The 16,559-nt window shown below is 54.6% G+C and overlaps 4 protein-coding genes across 4 annotated transcripts; 2 read left to right on the forward strand and 2 right to left on the reverse strand.

Annotated features, from left to right (window-relative positions):
- Positions 1-110: 110 nt before the first annotated feature.
- CMQ_4566 (60S ribosomal protein L3) lies at positions 111-1,643 on the forward strand (the record flags this gene model as incomplete). The annotated part of the gene is made up of 4 exons (XM_014312722.1): positions 111-352; positions 432-588; positions 650-1,323; positions 1,388-1,643. 4 exons carry the CDS (start codon positions 111-113, stop codon positions 1,641-1,643), a joined length of 1,329 nt encoding a protein of 442 aa, XP_014168197.1.
- A 723-nt stretch (positions 1,644-2,366) lies between these two features.
- CMQ_4708 (uncharacterized protein) lies at positions 2,367-2,966 on the forward strand (the record flags this gene model as incomplete). Its single annotated transcript, XM_014312864.1, has 2 exons — positions 2,367-2,601; positions 2,659-2,966. The coding sequence occupies 2 exons, from the start codon at positions 2,367-2,369 to the stop codon at positions 2,964-2,966; spliced, it is 543 nt and encodes a 180-aa protein (XP_014168339.1).
- A 963-nt stretch (positions 2,967-3,929) lies between these two features.
- On the reverse strand, positions 3,930-6,941 carry CMQ_4700 (transcriptional corepressor; the record flags this gene model as incomplete). The annotated part of the gene is made up of 7 exons (XM_014312856.1): positions 3,930-5,450; positions 5,517-5,761; positions 5,825-5,981; positions 6,042-6,134; positions 6,208-6,387; positions 6,467-6,753; positions 6,812-6,941. 7 exons carry the CDS (start codon positions 6,939-6,941, stop codon positions 3,930-3,932), a joined length of 2,613 nt encoding a protein of 870 aa, XP_014168331.1.
- An 8,064-nt stretch (positions 6,942-15,005) lies between these two features.
- Positions 15,006-16,316, reverse strand: CMQ_4693 (rhomboid family protein; the record flags this gene model as incomplete). The annotated part of the gene is made up of 2 exons (XM_014312849.1): positions 15,006-15,822; positions 15,940-16,316. 2 exons carry the CDS (start codon positions 16,314-16,316, stop codon positions 15,006-15,008), a joined length of 1,194 nt encoding a protein of 397 aa, XP_014168324.1.
- Between the last annotated feature and the right edge of the window lie 243 nt (positions 16,317-16,559).

Consider the following 16,559-nt stretch of genomic DNA (forward strand, 5'->3'; position numbering starts at 1 on the left):
GATTTTTTATTCCCAACTTTTTTTCTCACCATCCTCTCGACAAGAGCAATTCGACAACCTCAACCATCCCGTTGTCCCATCACCGCCAAAATGTGAGCCGTCCTCCAGCCATGCGGGAGAGGACCGGCTTCTCTTGCATGGCATCTCGTCTTCGACCGTCTTGTCCGGTTTTGCTGACAAAAACTGCACAGGTCTCACCGGAAGTACGAGGCGCCTCGCCACGGTTCGCTCGCTTACCTTCCCCGGTACGATTTTCTCCAGAAGACATCTCTGCGCCATTGCTTCGAAGATCCAGGTCCACTGACAATTGGTATAGGAAGCGGAGTGCTAGCCACCGCGGTCGGGTCAAGTCGTAAGTCCAGACAGAAGAACTTCCCGGGAGACACGACGCACAAAAGCGAAAAAGAGTCTGACCGATTTCTTCTACACAGATTCCCCAAGGATGACCCGAAGAAGCCGGTCCACCTGACTGCTACGCTCGGCTACAAGGCCGGCATGACGACGATTGTCCGCGACCTCGACCGTCCGGGTGCCAAGTCGCACAAGAAGGAGGTGGTGGAGGCTGTGACCATCGTGGATACCCCGCCTGTGCGTACGACGCAGCCCGCTTGGCTTTCTGCTTGCCAATGGCTAACATCTTTTCTTCTAGATGATCGTCGTGGGCCTTGTCGGCTACATCGAGACGCCGCGTGGCCTGCGCTCGCTCACCACTGTGTGGGCTGAGCACTTGGGCGACGAGCTCAAGCGCCGGTTCTACAAGAACTGGTACAAGAGCAAGAAGAAGGCCTTTACCAAGTACGCCAAGAAGCACTCGGAGAGCAAGGGCGTGTCGATCACGCGCGAGATTGAGCGGATCAAGAAGTACTGCACGGTTGTGCGCGTGCTGGCACACACCCAGATTCGCAAGACGCCGCTGAAGCAGAAGAAGGCGCACTTGATGGAGATCCAGATCAACGGCGGCTCCACGGCCGACAAGGTCGAGTTCGGCCAGGGCCTGTTCGAGAAGCCCTTCTCGGTCGACAGCATCTTCGAGCAGGACGAGGTCATCGACGTCATCGCCGTCACCAAGGGCCACGGCTTCGAGGGTGTCACCGCCCGTTGGGGCACCAAGAAGCTACCGCGCAAGACCCACAAGGGTCTGCGCAAGGTCGCCTGTATCGGTGCCTGGCACCCGGCCCACGTGCAGTGGACTGTTGCCCGTGCCGGTCAGCGCGGTTACCACCACCGGACGTCGGTTAACCACAAGATCTACCGCATCGGCAAGGGCGGTTCCGACGACAACGCGTCGACCGACCTTGACGTAACCAAGAAGACCATCACTCCGTATGTGCCCGTCTGCCTCTGCCCTGTCTTGTGCCCGAAGAGTGGTCTGCTAACACACGTCCAGCCTCGGTGGCTTCGTCCGGTATGGCGAGATCAACAACGACTTCGTCATGGTCAAGGGCTCCATCCCGGGTACCAAGAAGCGCGTCGTCACCCTGCGCAAGTCTCTCTTCACGCACACGTCGAGAAAGGCGCTCGAGAAGGTCACGCTCAAGTGGATCGACACCTCGTCCGAGTTCGGTCACGGTGCCTTCCAGACAAAACAGGAGAAGACCCAGTTCCAGGGCACGCTCAAGAAGGACCTCGAGACCAGCGCATAAGCGGCCGCTGGCGTCGACGAGGACGAGCACGAGTAGTGTTAGAACTGAAAGAAAGAAAAACCCCAGCGAAAACTAAAACCGAGAGACTTCTGTGGGGACGATGTGTGGAAAATGGGATGGACGGCCTTTCTCTTTTGCGTGTTGTTTGTTTGCAGGCTGGAACAATCGGGTCCGTTCCAGAGGTGTCTATGGGACTGTCTCTTTCGGATGAGCCTAAAATCCCAATATCCATAATGAAAAAAAGTGAAAATATTCTTTGCTCTGCAGTGTGTGATTGAAGCAATGTGGGGTTCCTGCTCACAAGACTGCTGCCAATCAGTGACAGCTGCCAGAAACCACTGCTGCCCTATTATTAGCTGTTGCGTCATTGCCCCACCTGCCGCCCCCAAGGCAGCCAGCCTTTTAGGCCTTGTACATGGAAGAAGCTTTTTTGGTCTTCTCCTTCTCTACATCGTCACCACCGAACATCGCAGACGTCTGTCTGGCCCTCCTCTCTCTACAATACGCTCTCCACCTGTAGTTGCGCTGGCTTTTTCTCTGGCTGCCAGCAGCGCCGCACGACGGTTCATCAGCACTCGCCAGCACCACTGCAACGTCTCATCGCCGCTGCTGTCGACGATCTGCTCCAGGAGCTGCACCAAAAGCCGCGCTACCACGGGGATCCGTTCTGCGTCACCACACCCGAAGCTGCAGCTACGTGCCCTGTCTGCCACTTTGCCGACCATGGCCGCCTCCGACGACGCCTACGCGGCCTTCCTGAACAAGGCCAACCAGGACCCCAGCGGCGGCTACGCCTCGACGCCTTCGCCGGCCCAATCGGCTGCCGTCGATGCGGCTACCAAAAACGCTCCCGCCGCGCTCGTCGCCGCCGTCCAGGACGTCTTTTACATGAGCGACAGCGACGAGCCCTTCTCGGCAGTCGCCTTGCCGTACTCGAGCAGCACGCTCCCCGATGAAGGTGAGCCCTTTTTATTGTCTCGTCCCCTCTTCTTCTCCTTTCCTGCTAATGGCACAGACACCTTTGTCAGCCTCGCTCTGGGCTCAAGTCCCGGCGCTGAGGTGACCATCATGGACCCCTTTGAGTGGGACCCAAAGGGCCGCTACAAGCAGCTGCTGGACGCCGTGCGCGAAGCCGGACACGGCAACGATGTGCGCGTGTATCGAGTCCAGTTTAAGAACGCCTCGCAGGTGGAGTACTGGCTGGTGACGGTCGACGAGGCCGACGACGAGACCGACGAGGGCAAGGACGCAAGAGGAGCAAAAAAGGCTGTGCCCAAGAGCTCACAGCTGGTAGGCGTCAAAGCCCTGTCGATAGAGAGTTGAAGTTGAATGGATGGCAGCAGACGTCGGCCACAATGCAGGTTTGCAATATCAGTACTATACCAAGCATGTTCACACAAGTAGGTTAAATACAACCTTTGAGAAGTCTCCCGGTTTGCTTTATCGGGCTTGCTGAAGTGAGAAGTGAGATTGCAACTTAGAAAAATAATAAGTGAGGGCATCACAGCGGCTGATAAGGTGTTTCTCCGAGGTAGGTTGGCTTGCATGTTTAGACAAACTGTAGACTTCACACGACACTGTAGAAGGTTCATGGAGCCGTCGACACAGGCGAAGCAGACGATACGAATCTGCACTACTGCTGGGCGTAACAATCAGACACTCCGTACACTACAAGGCAGAAGGGCTGTACCAAGTAGTCTATCCGGTAAATAATAATCACATTATGCGGGCAGTCTCGTTCGAAATACAAATCTGGATTGGTCAATAGAATCAAACGACTACCCTCACCTCGCTTGGTCTGTCGATCTACTTTTTTCGGGGGACTGCTCCTGTCCCGTTGCAGTAACGTTGTGGCAAGCCGGTGGAAAACCCGCAAGGCCTCCCAGTCCACCTCGTTGCCCTTTCACCACTCTTCTCGTCCCGAGAGCCGCTCCAATGTATACACAGAAGTATTCACACAGCCCAACCTTTCCCTGAAAACAAAAGCAAAAGCAAAAGCAAGACTAATGACGAGACAAAGAACACCGTAAGAGATCAAACATTTCATAAGAAAACAACAACAAAAAGGAAACAAACGATAAAAGCTGCGCGAGCAGGCACCAGACGTTGTAAATGCCCTTCCCAGACCCAGCTGTTCCAGAGTAGAATGTTCCAGAGTCGCGAGAGCAGACATGACAAAACAAGCGAAGCCGCCAAGCCATGGAGCAGCAACGAAAGAAGAAGAGAATCAAATGTATGCTCAAGAAACAAAGCTCAGAACGGCATCAAAGAAAATCGGTCACAGATTTACACTGCTTCAGACTTTGTGATTATGCCATTGACGCCAGCACTAGTAGGTGTGCTCGTCTTGATTTCGCCCGACACAGATGCAGCACCGGTAGAGCTTGGCCCAGCCGCGCTGGTAGCAGCCCCTGCCTTCTTGTCGTCCTCGCCACTGTCATCGTAGTCCTCGTCTACATCGACCTTCCGTGCAGCCCGCTCGGGCTCGCTGATAGGGGGAGGTGGCGGAGGCGGCGGCTGGTGTTCCAACCGCTGCTTGCGCTCCTCCTGTGGGTAGTCCTTTGGATCAGGGCCCGACAACGGACCATCGTGCATGTGAGAGGGACCCGACTGCAGAGGCGGCAGGTGGCTAGACACCGGATGCGCAGGCTGATGATGGGCAGCCTCAGATGGGTGGTAGCCATCGTTTGCGTGACGTTGCGGGTCATCTGTGCGGCGGATATCCTCCAGGCGGCGCTGGTCTTCCCCCCGACGCTGATCATCGAAACGCCTAGCCTCAGACGAATTGCGGCGGTACGGCTCGTGGGGAGGCGTTGAGGGCCGGCGGTGATGAATGTCGTCCAGACGCGCACGAGCCTCTTCAGAAGCAGGCTTCTTGGCAGCCGTGTCGTCCTCCCACTCTCGCATTCTCTTGGGGCCGACCGACGGCGGACGATCATCCCGGTGCATGCTACCCTCGGACGGCATTGACTGAGGCGGTGGCGGTGGTGGACCCGACTCAATGGGACCCGACACATTTTGGTCCGGGTGTGAATACGGCGGCTGATGCTGCGGGTACGCCGACTTGGGCGACGGCATGCGCGTGTCGTGCACAACACCACGGGTCTCGTTGCGTGGGCTTGGGGCATGATATCCACGAGGGCTCACGACGGCCGGCGGTGGCGGCGGCCCGTTGACTCCGTTGTTAGGAGGAAGAGACGACGGTGCGCCCCCCATGTAGCTGCTGTTCTGCACGCGTGGCTGCGGCGGCGGCTGTGGCTGCTGCAACTGCGGCGGCGGTGGGCCGTAGTGTGACGATGGAGGCGTAGGACGTCGCAGAGGACCCCCCGGTCCGGAAGATCCCAATAGGCTAGGACCGCTGACTCCGTTGGGTCCCGGGCGACCCTGTTCTGGGTACGGGCGCAGTTGCGGATCCGTGCGCGGACTTGGCGGCCTCACAGCCGGAGGAGCCTGGCCTCTGTACAGCTCGCGCTGGTCGAACGGGTTGGGCGGCTGAGGGGGAGGGTTAATCTCCGACAGACGTCCCCATCCGTTGGACCCCGGGCCCGGCGGCGGAGGAGGGCCGTTCATGGGCGCTGACTGCTGGGTGCCCGAGTTACCCCACTGAGGACCCGGGGGCCCAACCGGCGTTGTCTGGTACGCATGAGGGTGGACATCCGTAGGCATCGGTGCGCTGCCAATTCCGTTGTTCGACCCATTGCGAAGCAGCTGCAGTCTGGCTTTGATGTGGGGGTTGTTGGGATCCAGCTCCGCGGCTCTTTGGTAGGCATCGAGGGCGTCGCTGATTTGGTTGTTGCAGGACTCGTACTATGCACGAAGTCAGTATATTGCCACCGCATGTGTGCATCTGTAAAGTGGATTGAAACATCTTACCAGAGTGCCAAGATCATACCACACCTCCGATATGAACGGGTTCAGGCGAATCGCCCGTGAGTACGCATCCAGCGCATCCCGATACTGGTTGATCTGGTAGTAGAGAACACCGATCGAGCACCAGAAAGTAGGGTTGCGACCCTCGCGGTAAACAGCCTGCTGATATGCCTCGTATGCCTTGGGATACTTTTGCTGAGACATGTAACAGCGGCCAAGCAGATACCAGCTTTGTGCGTCGTTGTTATCTGTAAAAATGGCATTGTCAGAGCCGAGACTTCATGGAAGGGCATATTGGGGTTTCAACTCACCGGCCGCAACAGACTTCTCAAGATATTCGATAGCACGGTCCTGACTTGAGAAGCTGCTGCTCTGGTTGTGATATAACCAGCCGAGCTGCTGAAGGACTTTCGCATGGTTGGGGTCGCGCTCAAGGACACGTTGGTACGCGGATTTGGCGTTGTCAAACTGCAAAACGTGGTCAGCACAAGAAGCAAATAATTCTCGTTTTTTGTTGCAGATGCTTACGTCTTTCTGCTGCTCGTACACGTGGCCGATCTGAAACCAGATGTCTTCCTCGGTAAGAGGAGGGGGTGGCGAGTTGACGATGTACTTGAAGCACTGCGAAAATTATTAGTTGTCGTTCTAAGCTCAAAAGCGTGTCGTACAGCCATAGAAGCTGATAAATGCGTACCTCCAGGCTTTGGTTGTATTTTTGTTGTTGCTTGTAAATTATACCCAGTCGGAAGTATATTTCATTTGCCTTCTCAAAGTCCGGCTGCATCGACATGACTTGGGAGAAAGCCTCTTCAGCGTGGTCAAGAGAACCGTACCGGTCATAGAGGATGCCAATACCATACCAAAGCTTCGGCTCCTACGGGGAGATTTTGTAAGTAACACGCTATAAGAGAGCAACAAAATGGCGCCGTCAACGCGAAAGACAGAACACCCACTTTTGGATTTCTCAGGTTTACCAGCGCTGACTGGTATGCCGCATAGGCCTGTTGGAGATCGTCCATCATCAAGTAGCAGTGGCCAAGGCTACCCCAAACCTCGCCATTGTTCTGATCCAGCTTCAAGATGGCTTGTAGGTACTCGATGGCCTTTGGGAAATCCTCGCGTGTTCGGAGAATGAGGCTGATGGCGTTCATAGCTGGTATGGACTGGGGGTTGGCGCGAAGGGCGAATTCGTAGGCACCCATAGCTTCCTCGGGGTTTCCCAGGAGCTCAGCAAAACTGCCTGTGGTAAAGGTCAGCAAGCTGTTGCAACAAGAACTGTCATCACCGAAAACACGTACCAATTTGCATCCAGACAGCCTCGTTCATGGCCGTGATTTGGCGCGAAGGGGCAGCTGTTGCATAGCTTGAAGCAGGAGGCGGTGGAGGAGGTGCAGGACCCGGAGGACCGTGATGCATATGCATCGACATGGTGGGCGACGGGTGGTGCTGAGCCATAACGTCGATAGAATCTATCGGCCACCAGCCGACAGGCGCAGAAGGCTCAAGAAAAGAGGGACTGGGAAGTGGCCAGAAAGGCCTGTGCTCGCTTGCGCAAGTGCAGTTCGAGACGGCCTGATCTCTTTAAGCTGCGAGGCGACGCGTGACAAGGCGAGTCGAATCAAATATGCCGGCGACTAATCGAGAGAAGAAAAAGAGCAGCGGTGGAGATGGATTCGTTTATGGAAATGTCTGGCAACGGAGAGCGCAAGGCAGGAAGAGGGGGGAGCAGTAAAATAAAAAGAGGGGGGCACCGAAGAGAAGTAGCAATGACGCCGATGATAAACAGCTGATGGGAAGCTGAGGTGTCAAGTAGAGGTGGAAGATCTGAGGCGAAAAGGAGGATGGGAGGAAGGCAGATTGCGAGGAAGAGTTGGAAGGGGAAGAAAAGACAAGCCACGGGAAGCTTATGGGGGGGGAGAAGATAGCGCGGGTAGACAGTCAGACTAGTTCGAGTACGTCGTACGTGTCATAGAGAGGAAAAAAAGGGAGGGACTGCTTCTCTGGGCACGGCGGAAAGCAAGAAAGAGGAGGAGGATGGTGCAGTGAGAAGGGATGGCAGTTTGGATAGAGAGGGGGGAGAAGAGAGGAAACGAGGAACCGAAGAAGGACGAGAGCCGGTGGCGGGTAAGGGCAGGAAGAGTAGGAGCAGGAAAAAAGGTTCGTTCTTTCCTCCTTGTCTGGGCTTTGGGGTTGCTTTGGCTGCGGCGCGTAACTCCCCTTACCCACGAGGCCTTTTTTATTTTATCTGTTTTTATTATATTTTAGCGTGGCTTATTTTATTTATTTTTTCTCTGGCCCGTCGTTGACGCTTCTCAGGGCCTTTTTCCTTTGGATGGTGTGGGTGGAGTGGATCTTACCTTGGGTCCCAAGGCAGCTACTCCCCGCCCCGGTCGCTCCAGAGTTGCGGGAACCACACTGGTTGCGGCGTCTACTTGCAAGTACCTACGACGGCGGGCTGTGCGGCGCAGCCGACAGACTGCCACAATCGTCGCAATTGTCGTCCTTGTGGGCGACTTTGTGGCCCGTGCACGGCCGATCCAGGGGGCATGTTGATTGGAGCAGAGCTTGTCTTTTTGGTGGCGTCGCTCTCAGCAAACGAGTCGTTTGTGACTGTTCATGTCGCTCTCCTCGGGCCTCCAGGACCGACCCAACAGGCTTCTTAGGCCTTGGCTTGCCAGTGCCACCTTGTGACCAATTTGCGCACTGCTCGCATAACCTCGTCGAGGGGGGCACAGTGCGAACACAGGCTCCATCCCATCTCCAGTGGTTCTCAATGATACGGCTACACGTGGACGGCCATCAGGAAAGATAGGCATTGGCATACAGACTGTTGTCATTGCGCGGATTCTGGTTGCCACGAGGTATCGGAATTCCAAACCCATCAACAGGCAGTACGGAGACGGAGTACGAGTCCTCGCAGTCACGCCCGTTCAGGCCGATGCTTCGAGCACAGGGGAAGCACTCCTACTGTGCAGGAAAAGACGGGTCTGGCAGCGTTGTACCCCGAAGTATCCCTAGCATGCCCTGCTAGTCGCTGAAACTTGCAGCAATTTAGGGTCATTGTCGTATCGGAGACACACCCCCTTCTAACCGCCACGCCCCTCCGTCTTCCACCCTCTTCCGCTCCTACGACGTATCTTACATAGTATACGGTCCACCCCTCTCAGACTCCATTATCCTTGCACCCCACCCTCCACAAGTAAGGAAAGTGCGAACGTCTTCTGCCCCACACGTGTTGCTCTCTGCTGTTTTCCGAGGATGGGTACGCACGACACGCCATTACATGACCTTGCAGCTTTGCTGCCCCAAAGTGGCGACTGGGTACACAACTGTCAATCATCGACGCCAGTGCAGTAGCAGCGGGGAGGGACAGCTAGACCATGCACGCTGGCGCACTCGCAATAAAGCCGGAGAGGAGTATGGCATGCTCGTGACTCGGGGACTCTATGGCCAGAAGCAAAAAAGAAAGAAACCAAATAACAATAAATAGAAGGAAATGGAGGAGATGGGGGGGGAGGGAGAACAAATTATCGCTATCAATTCCTCGCTTGTGCTTGCGAGTCTCTTCAGCTGTTTTATCTCAGAACTTAGGCCCAACCGCCCTCCTCGGCCAACCTAGTGCGTCACAAGCTGTTGGTTTTTAGCCCGCAACCCGGCTGCCTTGACTCCGGGGAAGTAGCGCACGCTGTGTCATATAGTGCACAGTAACATCTCGCAATGTTCAGACTGATGTAAGCCGCCCAAATGAAACTCAATGACAGATTGGTACTTCGTAGACGACCATGTATTTATGATCGACGCACGGTGTCATGTCATGGTATTTATCTCAAAGTTCCGACACGCGAAGCTAAACCCCATTTAAATAAAAAAGGGTTGATCGTAACGCCGTAAGCATACATGCAGAGTAGATGGGACGCGGTTAGGTACTCAATCCGTACAGGAAAAGGCTATACCACCTTATATCCACAGGATTTTAGGGCCCGTATGAGTACAACCGTCTGTCCCGTGAGTGACCTGCGTACCTGTGTGCAGTGTTGCTTGGAGTGGAATATGTAAGATGCACACTCGAAACTTCTTTACAATGTATCTTACAGGTGATGCGAGTCGGATTTAGCTGTCGCCTCTGAGGTGGCGCAATACGCCAAGACTTTGGAGAAGCAGTTCCTAAAGCAGACATGCAGTTGTGCTTCTATGCCGCTGACCACACCATCTTGTCGGTATCACATCTCTGTTATCGTCATATGAGTGGAAAGACGAGAGGGAGGACAGGAAGGGGGGCAAGGACGGGAGAGTTTGCACGACGTTAAGCAGACACAGCATACAGATGTGCGCTCGCATGCGGTGTCAGGAGAAACGATAGTGATGCCGTGCTCTGTCAAGCCGAAAAGAATTTGCGAAAGGTACATGCCGCTGCGCGTCTTATGTTTGATCTCACCGGTCGCTTGACCACTTTTTTACAATTAGATACATCTACGTCTTCGACATCTCACAAACTCTACAATCAGTTCTCCATCGCACTTCCCGCGCAGGAGCCACCAAAAGAGGGGGAGTCGGCAATGGTATTTTACACCCCTCTATTTTTTTCCATTTCTTGCTCATTCTGTACCACGATCTAGTTTCGAAAGACAATGCATATCTAAAATGATCTGGTTGCCGTGGCGGGCGAAAACCAGATTAGTAATCGCAGGAGAATGCATACGGGTAGGGTATACAACATCATACGGAGTAGATCTAAATAGGCAAAGTCACTGTATGATTACGGGCCCCAGCCAACAGAGACCGTGATATTAAACATCCCCTTCTTCGGATTTTAAAACTAGCTGATAGGTGCGGTTGAAATGGTCATGTTTTGTTTTGTGACATCCGCCGCTTACTTTGTACGTTAGGGCACAAGAGTTGGCGGTGGAGATGGGGGAAATGCTGACGAAAAAGGAAAGGAAAAAAGGAAGAAAGCGTTGACTAGGGAATGTTTAAAACCCCACCTCGGCCTCTCCCTCGCCACGACTACGAGTACTTCGTACTCCGTACTCTGTAGGGAAAACGAGAATGATAAATATATATAATTCGATATAATAATAAGCCTCAAAGGGGCTAGTCAAATCGATGCAGCCGGCAGACTGAATCGCACGCAAGACGCAAGACAAGGGCAAGGGAAACGAAAAGAAATAAAGAGGGACTACCCGCCTAAGCCTGTCTGGGACAAAGCTATTTCCGCCACCGGACTAGGCTCGTTCTGTACGGGCCACGTGCCGCTTGTTGAACAGTATTTTCCCTGCCAGCACGTACAGGGGCTGAGCTGAGTCTGTTCAGGGGTAAAAGCCGACTGAAAAGACTGCCGAAGCATTCCTCCACGAAAAACTGTCGGCCATACATAAAATAGACGGGAGCGGTGTAAATGCATGCTGTTGTGACTTTATGCTTGCACAAGGCTAAAGAGTAGAGACTCAGAGCCGCTCGCTTATCGTCAGAGGTGGTAGCAAATGTTCCGGTGCTTGTTTCTGTGCAGGGTCCGTGCTAAGCTACGCCATGCATTTGGGGGGCCGAGGGCTGGTGAAAGGCGTCCGCATATTTTAGCATATGAGCGAAATAGCATGTGTTTGTCAGCGACACAAAAGGCTGGCCATGCACATGAGATCCGCGCTGGCGGGCGGGCGCACAGCCGTCGGTCTAAAGAGCCAGAACGAAAATCGACAGCTAAGAAGGGGAGACAAGTAAGATACGGAGTACGAGGGCATTGATATATATCGGTTGTATCTTCGAGTTAGGATTCGAACTGTTGCGATACGTAAGCAGGTATTGAATACATTTGGGGCTTGAAAGGGATTGTGGCCATTTCGTAGCTTACTAACTTGTAAGATACATGTATCTTACAGAGTACTTCATATGCTCGTATGCATTATACCGCAGATTTGAACTGTTGACAGACTCATAGCTGCACTAATCCCCCGTAAATATTCATCACTCGTTTAAAAGAATGTTAGTGCGCAGCTGAACGTCTCGTACCCATGCAAGCCTGTATATTGCGATCCGTAGCAACTCTTGCCCATATGTGGAAGGTATGATGTTGAAAATATAATGCGATTGTTCGTGTTTTTCTGAGGCTCATTTTCGGATACGGAGCGGGCGATGCCCCTTCGGCACCACGCGCGCTGAACAGTGTGATGAGCAGACACGCGAGTGCCGTACTCGTACGGAGTAATACTACAGTATGAACCGATTTTACGCCCGCCGCGCTTTGACTAATATGTGGAGGGGAAACGGGCGTGCGGAGCCGGAAAGGGGTTGGGCCCCCAGCAAGCGTTTGGCGTCTGACCGAGTGTGTTGGTGAATTGCGCATATCTCTTACCATTGTCTGAAGGCGGGGCCTTTTCCCGCATGTCCACACCTCCAAACCTCCAATCCCGGTAAAGAACGCCAACGCACAAGAGGCGGTGCTAAGAGTAGTGGGCCATCAGAAGAGGAAAAAAGGACGGCAGACCCCTAGTGTGTCCCCGGGGCCCACCCTCCATCGCGTGCATATGCAGCAAAGGCGATTTGGTTGGTGCTTCGCTATCCTCTGCGTGATACGCTGCTGACTTTGCAGAGCGGTAATGGGCTTAGTCATCACCCACACCGTCGATCCCTGCAACGGCCGCCCAATACGGAGTACTCCGTACTCCGTAGAGCCCGCCTTTTTGCCTTGCAGCCACGAGTGCGTAAGATACGTAGCAATTGCCCCTGCAGTCTGGCATGTTGTTTGAGAGGAACTTTGTGCATTTGAGCCACCCGTATTTGCATCCATCGCTCTCCGCCACCGCCATTCTGTGCCGCTTGCTGTGTTGCGTTGTTGTTGTTGTTGTCAGATGCCCTTCTCTATGAGAGCGGCTGCTAATCACACCATCGTATCTGGATGGGGCAAAATAGCGTGTATCGAGAAGTGCACTCTGTTTGTCGTGCGTGTCGAGCCGTCTCCACTCCTGCAGCGCCTAGAGACAGCTTCACCTTCTTTGTGCATTCGTGCTCCGTATGCGACGTGTGCCAATGCACACCCTAAAAAGGCACAGGACCAACTAACTCGCACTCCGTCACGATCCTGTTGCCGTCCGTCATCGTTACTGATTTTCTCCGCCCCGCCCACCAAAAGGAACAGGAAACAACGCTTCAGTGGACCCCCTCCATGGCGGTGCCCGATGTGCGCCCTTTTTTGTGTCATGTACGAATACTTGGTATCAAATTGTGGCTGGCTGACGCATTGTCAGCCAAAAGCCAAAAACGACAGGTTCTGCCGAACCGGGATGCAAGTTCGGCACAGTTTTCTGCCATGTAAGATGCTCGTGGCTTATTGCGCAAGTCCAAAGAGTTACAGAAGGAGATAGGGGGGTGGCGCATTGCATTTGCGGCTTGAATAGGCAATAGAGGATGCGATCATCTTCCGGACACACCAATCTGAGCCGTTCCAGAAACGTGCTGCATTTGGTCGTTGTTTTCCTCCGGGGCCTCGGTGTACTCCGTAGCGAACTTCGGAAAAGCTCTGTGCAGAAAAGACACCATGAAAAGACGAGAACAAAAAATGGAACGACCAGACAAGGGTGATAGGGTGTTCATGCCGGTGGATGGTCGAGGGAGAGCATGAAAAAAAGCGGCCCTGCGACATGGTGGATCAGATATTGGGATGGATGCTCCCTTATTAACGACATCCTGCCCTCTGTTCCTTCTCAACCATCTTTGCAACTTCCCTGTTAGGTCGTCATTTGGTCCTGGCCACAATGTCAACAGTCCGTATTATACTGGTTTTGCGCACACCGCTCAGGGATCCGACAAAAACCCAAGAGATTTGCGCGCAGATCGACTCGGACACGTAGCCGAATATGTTCTTGAAAAGGGGGATAGGAAGGTCTGGCCTGGCCTAGGAAAGGGGGACGGGACAGGAGCACATGTTGGACGGGAAGGAAATGGCTGCAGATCGATAGGAGCTGTCACGCCTGTCTCTGTTGGACTATGACGTGGTAAAGCACCATTGCGGCGTGCAGCCTCTCGAGAGGGCAACAAGGTAAGACACGCAAAGCGCATTTACAGACCGGGGGGGCGGTGGCCGAGGGCGCAACAGCTGTAAGGGGGGGGGACTGCTTGTTCTCAGCGGCCTGAAGGCTCCACAGATGCTGAGCGGGATCAGACATTAAGAGGGCCGATTGAGCTTGCGAACTGTGCCTCTTTTCTTATTTCCTTCTCATGCTTTCTTTTTCTCTTCTTCCGCCTGGCCCCGGACTCAGGAGGGACAAAAAGAAAACATAATTCAACGAGTACGGCATGCCAAGAGCTGCAGCAGAGATCCATCCTCGGCCAGTGAGACGCAAACCCACTCGTATTGGCTACATACCGTAGTGCGCCGGGCTGTCGCGCCACACAAAAGCAAGGGGACGGACAAGAATGGGGACTGGGTCCCCTCTACTCCGTACTGCCTGCTATTCTCGTTTCTCTGTTTGCGACTCTATTTTTATGGAGACAGGTCGAGCACGGCCGAGAAAAAGAAAGACTGTAGGGCACTGAGCACAGGGCATGAGGGAATTGAGACTTTGCAGGCATGGAGAGACAGACGACCACCGGCATGGATCTGGTCTGTCAGCAAACGTTCAGCCGTCGCTCTCTAAAATGCGGATCAGCCGCAACATTCCGTCAGGCGAGTTAGCCGCTCTCCCTTTCAAGATTGCAAGATCTGCACGCGCAGTGCCTATGGTTTGGGCTAGATTGCCCGCACTGACACGGTCTCGCCCGTCCGACAGATTACGGAGCATTTCACGCTAGAGAAGTAAAATCGACGAGACAAGCAAGAATAAGGACAAAGGACCAGGTTCGAACGATGCGTATGCTCGGTGGTATAACAGATGACGCAGAGGAAGATCCTCTAATGCAGGGAGACAGCCAGAGAACAGCTGAGTACGGAAAATGTACATATATAATTCCTTTATCGACGGGCCCCACAATTTGCCATGTCGGTCGCTGTCGGTAACGTCTGCGTCTCTCAGACCGAGTGCTCTCGTCCAAACAGGTTGCAGGAAAGGCCCGCGACGATATTGTAAAAAAACAAAAAAAGATGCAGTTCAGACAGCGAAGGTGTGCAATATTGCTGAGGGCAACCCAAAAGACAGTATATGTCGTATATCTTGCACGATGAAAACTTCGACAAACGTCCCCTCTTTCGACCAATACAGACGTGGATCAAAACCTAAAGCAAGCCCAGCGAACGCCGACCCAAGCTCCCCCGATGAACGGACACATATATAAATAGCCGGTTATGAAAAGTTTGCCACCATGCGTGAACTAGGCTCATGCTGAGAAGCAGACAGGAGCGAATAAGAAACATTCGATATCGACGTTAATGTACTATGAGACCCGAGGAAAAACAGGAAAGACAGCCGGGTCAGCAATATTCTCATTGCTTCCCAGGTCGGATGACAGGCGATAGACGACAGATGACGGAGAGGTGGGGCTTGACACCAAGGCTCCCGAGACTCATTATGCGCTGGACTTGTCGCTAGCATTGTCCGGCGCATAGCGCGTCTCTCCCAGAAGACCTGACGATGTCTGCGATGACATGGCTGCCTGGGAGTCGGCCTTGGGTTGCGTGTGGACCGTAGGACCCGTCGCGGCCGGCAGAGACTGGGCGGACTGGGAGGCGCCCGCGGCAGACGAAGAGGGACCAGAAGCAGCGGCGGCGCTCGAGCCAGCCCCGGCAGCCGAACCCCGCGAGGCCGCGCTGGCAGCGGCGGCATGCAGCCGCTGATCGAGCGCCTTGAGGGCCAGGGCCCGGCGGCGCTCTGCCTCAGCCCGGTTGCTGCCGGGGACGCTGCGCTGGTGGTGCGAGTAACCGTCGCTGCCCGAATTGGCCGCAGCACGGGCCGAGATGTCGGCGGCCGAGAAGGGCGTGCAGATGCGCACGGCGACGAGCAGGCCAAAGACCGCGTTCGAGAGGGCCGCAATTAACGGCTTGATCGGGCTGGGGAAGAACTCGGCCAACGCAAAAGTTTCGCTAGCGTCGCCGCGCAGCGAGGGCGTCTGCGACGACGAGTCCAGGTCAGGGAAGACGGACTTGTAGAAGCGGAGATAAGTCCAGCTGGTGAGGAAGCCGAAAATAGCCAGCAGGGTAGACGCGGCCGACAGCAACGGCGTCATGGAAACGGCATAGATGGCGAGAACGTAGAGCAGCGGAAAGCGCGGGACGCGCAGCGAGACGATTCCACGGAAGAGGGTGACGGTATGCGCAGGCACGAGCTGGCTGAAGGCCACGAGAAACGAGATCTGCAGCGGAATGGTGCCAGCAATGGTGGTGAGTCTGGTAAGGCGGGTGACAAAAGTGGGAAGTTAGCATCGATACTTGACACTCGCAGATAAGAGGAAGAGAATTCGCATCTCTACAAAGATCAAGGGAGCGAGACAGAGCATGACATACGTCCAGTTCTCGTCATGTGTGAGCGAGAAGAAGAAAAGAAGAGTGCCAAAGGTGAGCAGATTGGGTATCAAGCTGGCCACGACCAGGAACTTGGCAAGCTCGCGAGACGACCATGCCCGCTCGAGGTACCGGCCGCCCTGGTACAGAGTGGTGACGGCAATGGCGAGGGTGAACATGTTGTTCTCTACCAGCGTCGTTGTCAAAAACGTCCACGGATACAGGACGGAGAGCTGAGGAATCAGGTTCAGGTAGGGGATGACAATGTGCGACTGGGCAGTCCACTGGCGGTAGCGGATAGCGGCGCTCAGGATAGACTGGAGAACCAACATGATCAGCGCGATGCGCGTGACCGGCGGGATGTTGAGTCGCGGCGGCATGGTGGCAAAGGGGAGGAGGTATCCGGAGATGTGGTCGGGAGACGGAGAAGCGTCTGATGCCGCGCGTAGAGGCTGGAGATGCGCTCGGGGATGACAAACGGCCGGCGGCAGGCGGAAGACGAGCTCGAATTTGTCGGAAAATGCACGGCAGGCGTCCTGGGAGCTTCGTGTCCACACACCGAGAGTCGCAGGGCGTTGGGGGGGGGGGGCAAGGATGGCGATGCGGGTTCGATTTCGACGGAG

This window comes from Grosmannia clavigera, assembly GCF_000143105.1.
Source record: "Grosmannia clavigera kw1407 unplaced genomic scaffold GCSC_97, whole genome shotgun sequence".
Taxonomy (NCBI): Eukaryota; Fungi; Ascomycota; class Sordariomycetes; order Ophiostomatales; family Ophiostomataceae; genus Leptographium; species Leptographium clavigerum.